Below are 1,751 nucleotides of genomic sequence, written 5' to 3'. Positions count from 1 at the left end.
ATGTTAATAGTTGTTTTCTTTGGAGGGTGCTATTATATGTTATTTTATTTTCTCTCTTTTTTAAAAAAAATCCATATTGTCTGCAATTATCAAGCTTTATGTTTATAATCAGAAAAACATGGATTTAACTTTATATAAAATCAAGCAGTTTAAGAGCTTTGTAAAAATAAGATATGATAGGATTATTTCCTAGAATTCGCTAGGAGAAAATATTTCCTACCTCGTTTCCTTTACTTCCAGTGCTGGACTTCATTTCTTTTGGTTGCTTTGTAAAAGAAAACAACAGTGTTTAGATGGAGAAGCATATCAGCTACATATCAAGTTGATAGTACCTATTGTAGTCATTTTCATGACCACAGTTTTGACTTCTAGAACAGTAACCCAGATGTCTTCTATCTAACTTATTAAAACCTGACATAGCTGCCTAGATTCAACAGAAAGGAGCTTCCTGTTTCATTTCATGTGATGCCACTTTAGAAACTTTCATTGAAATAAGTGAGAAATTTTGCATATCATTAAGACTATTCGTCAAACAACATTTTGTAAAAAGAAAATCATGCTGGGATCTTTTAGAATCTGTCCAACACTCCTCTGTGCCTGGAAAGCATCATTTCAGCAAAGCTGTGGATGACGATTCCCAGTCTCTATGAAACCAAGTCTAACAAACACAGAGGCCTGGGGAAACNCTGTAGAGTCCTGCTCAGGGCTCTGTTCTAAGCAGTGATTCTGACTTAGCTCATCTTTGGTGGGGCTACAATATTTGGCAAATGATCTATAAGACACAATTAAGGGAATAAAGAATTCTTGGAGGAGAAAATGGTAGGGCATTAAAGACTTTGTGATGGATCTTTGTGGTTTTGTAGAGTGTGCTAAATTGGATGTCACTGGATGATGGATTTACAAAGTGCTTTTCTTCCAAATGATTCAAAGATCTTTCTTATAAGAGCTGTGACTATAAAGCCAGGAGATAGAATCCATACAAACTGCACCAGAAATAAGCCTCACTGCTTTATAATTGCATCATGTAGGTAGTCTTACATACACAGCATCTATGAACAGGGATCAGTGGGCATTACTGTCCTGACCTCTTAGAGAAAAAAAAATGCAATATTTGTCCATTGGATCATTTGCCAAAGATTAAATTTTCAGTCACTGTTAGAGCATGGAGTCAAACCTAGGTTACCTAATTCCAAATATATAGGTTATAGACATATGCCCTGGTTTCAAGGCCAACTCAACACATAATCTCCAAGATCACTTCCAATCCAGGATTTGACCACTCTGTCATCTACTGACTGGAATGTGTGTACTCAGACTGCATCGTTTATTCCTTAATTCAATTAATCTGGTGAAATACAAACCTTTCAGAGAAAGGCAATTAATACTACAAAGTAATAGAATTAAAAAAAAAATTTTTGTATGATTTCATATAACATGTCACCATTTTTGAGCCTTACCTCAAATATGTGCAAAAATGAGTGATTTTAAGATAAGGAAATCATGGCATACCTATAAAATGCAATATAATGCAACAAATTTAAATCGTGTTCTCCAAGAGTATTTAAAATTATGGAGAGCTGCTCATGAGACATTGCCATGTGAAAAAAAAAGCAGGTTACAAAACAATGTGTGTCATATATTTTTAAAATAATATATACATAGATAAAAGACTGGAATGATGTGTACCAAAATGTTAATAGTTGTTTTCTTTGGAGGGTGCTATTATATGTTATTTTATTTTCTCTCTTTTT

At 33.8% G+C, this 1,751-nt stretch overlaps 1 protein-coding gene across 1 annotated transcript in view; it reads right to left on the bottom strand.

Moving 5' to 3' along the window:
* The window catches only part of STAT4 (signal transducer and activator of transcription 4), a 94,683-nt gene that overhangs the window by 21,021 nt on the left and 71,911 nt on the right, over nucleotides 1-1,751 (bottom strand). Inside the window, exon 14 of the mRNA XM_008569668.1 lies at nucleotides 221-265. Within this exon, the coding sequence (XP_008567890.1) occupies nucleotides 221-265 (45 nt within the window). The remainder of the gene's footprint in view (nucleotides 1-220; nucleotides 266-1,751) is intronic.

The sequence above is a fragment of the Galeopterus variegatus genome, unplaced genomic scaffold (assembly GCF_000696425.1).
Source record: "Galeopterus variegatus unplaced genomic scaffold, G_variegatus-3.0.2 Scaffold523, whole genome shotgun sequence".
In the NCBI taxonomy this organism is placed as follows: domain Eukaryota; kingdom Metazoa; phylum Chordata; class Mammalia; order Dermoptera; family Cynocephalidae; genus Galeopterus; species Galeopterus variegatus.
This window is presented reverse-complemented; position numbering and strand designations above follow the sequence as displayed.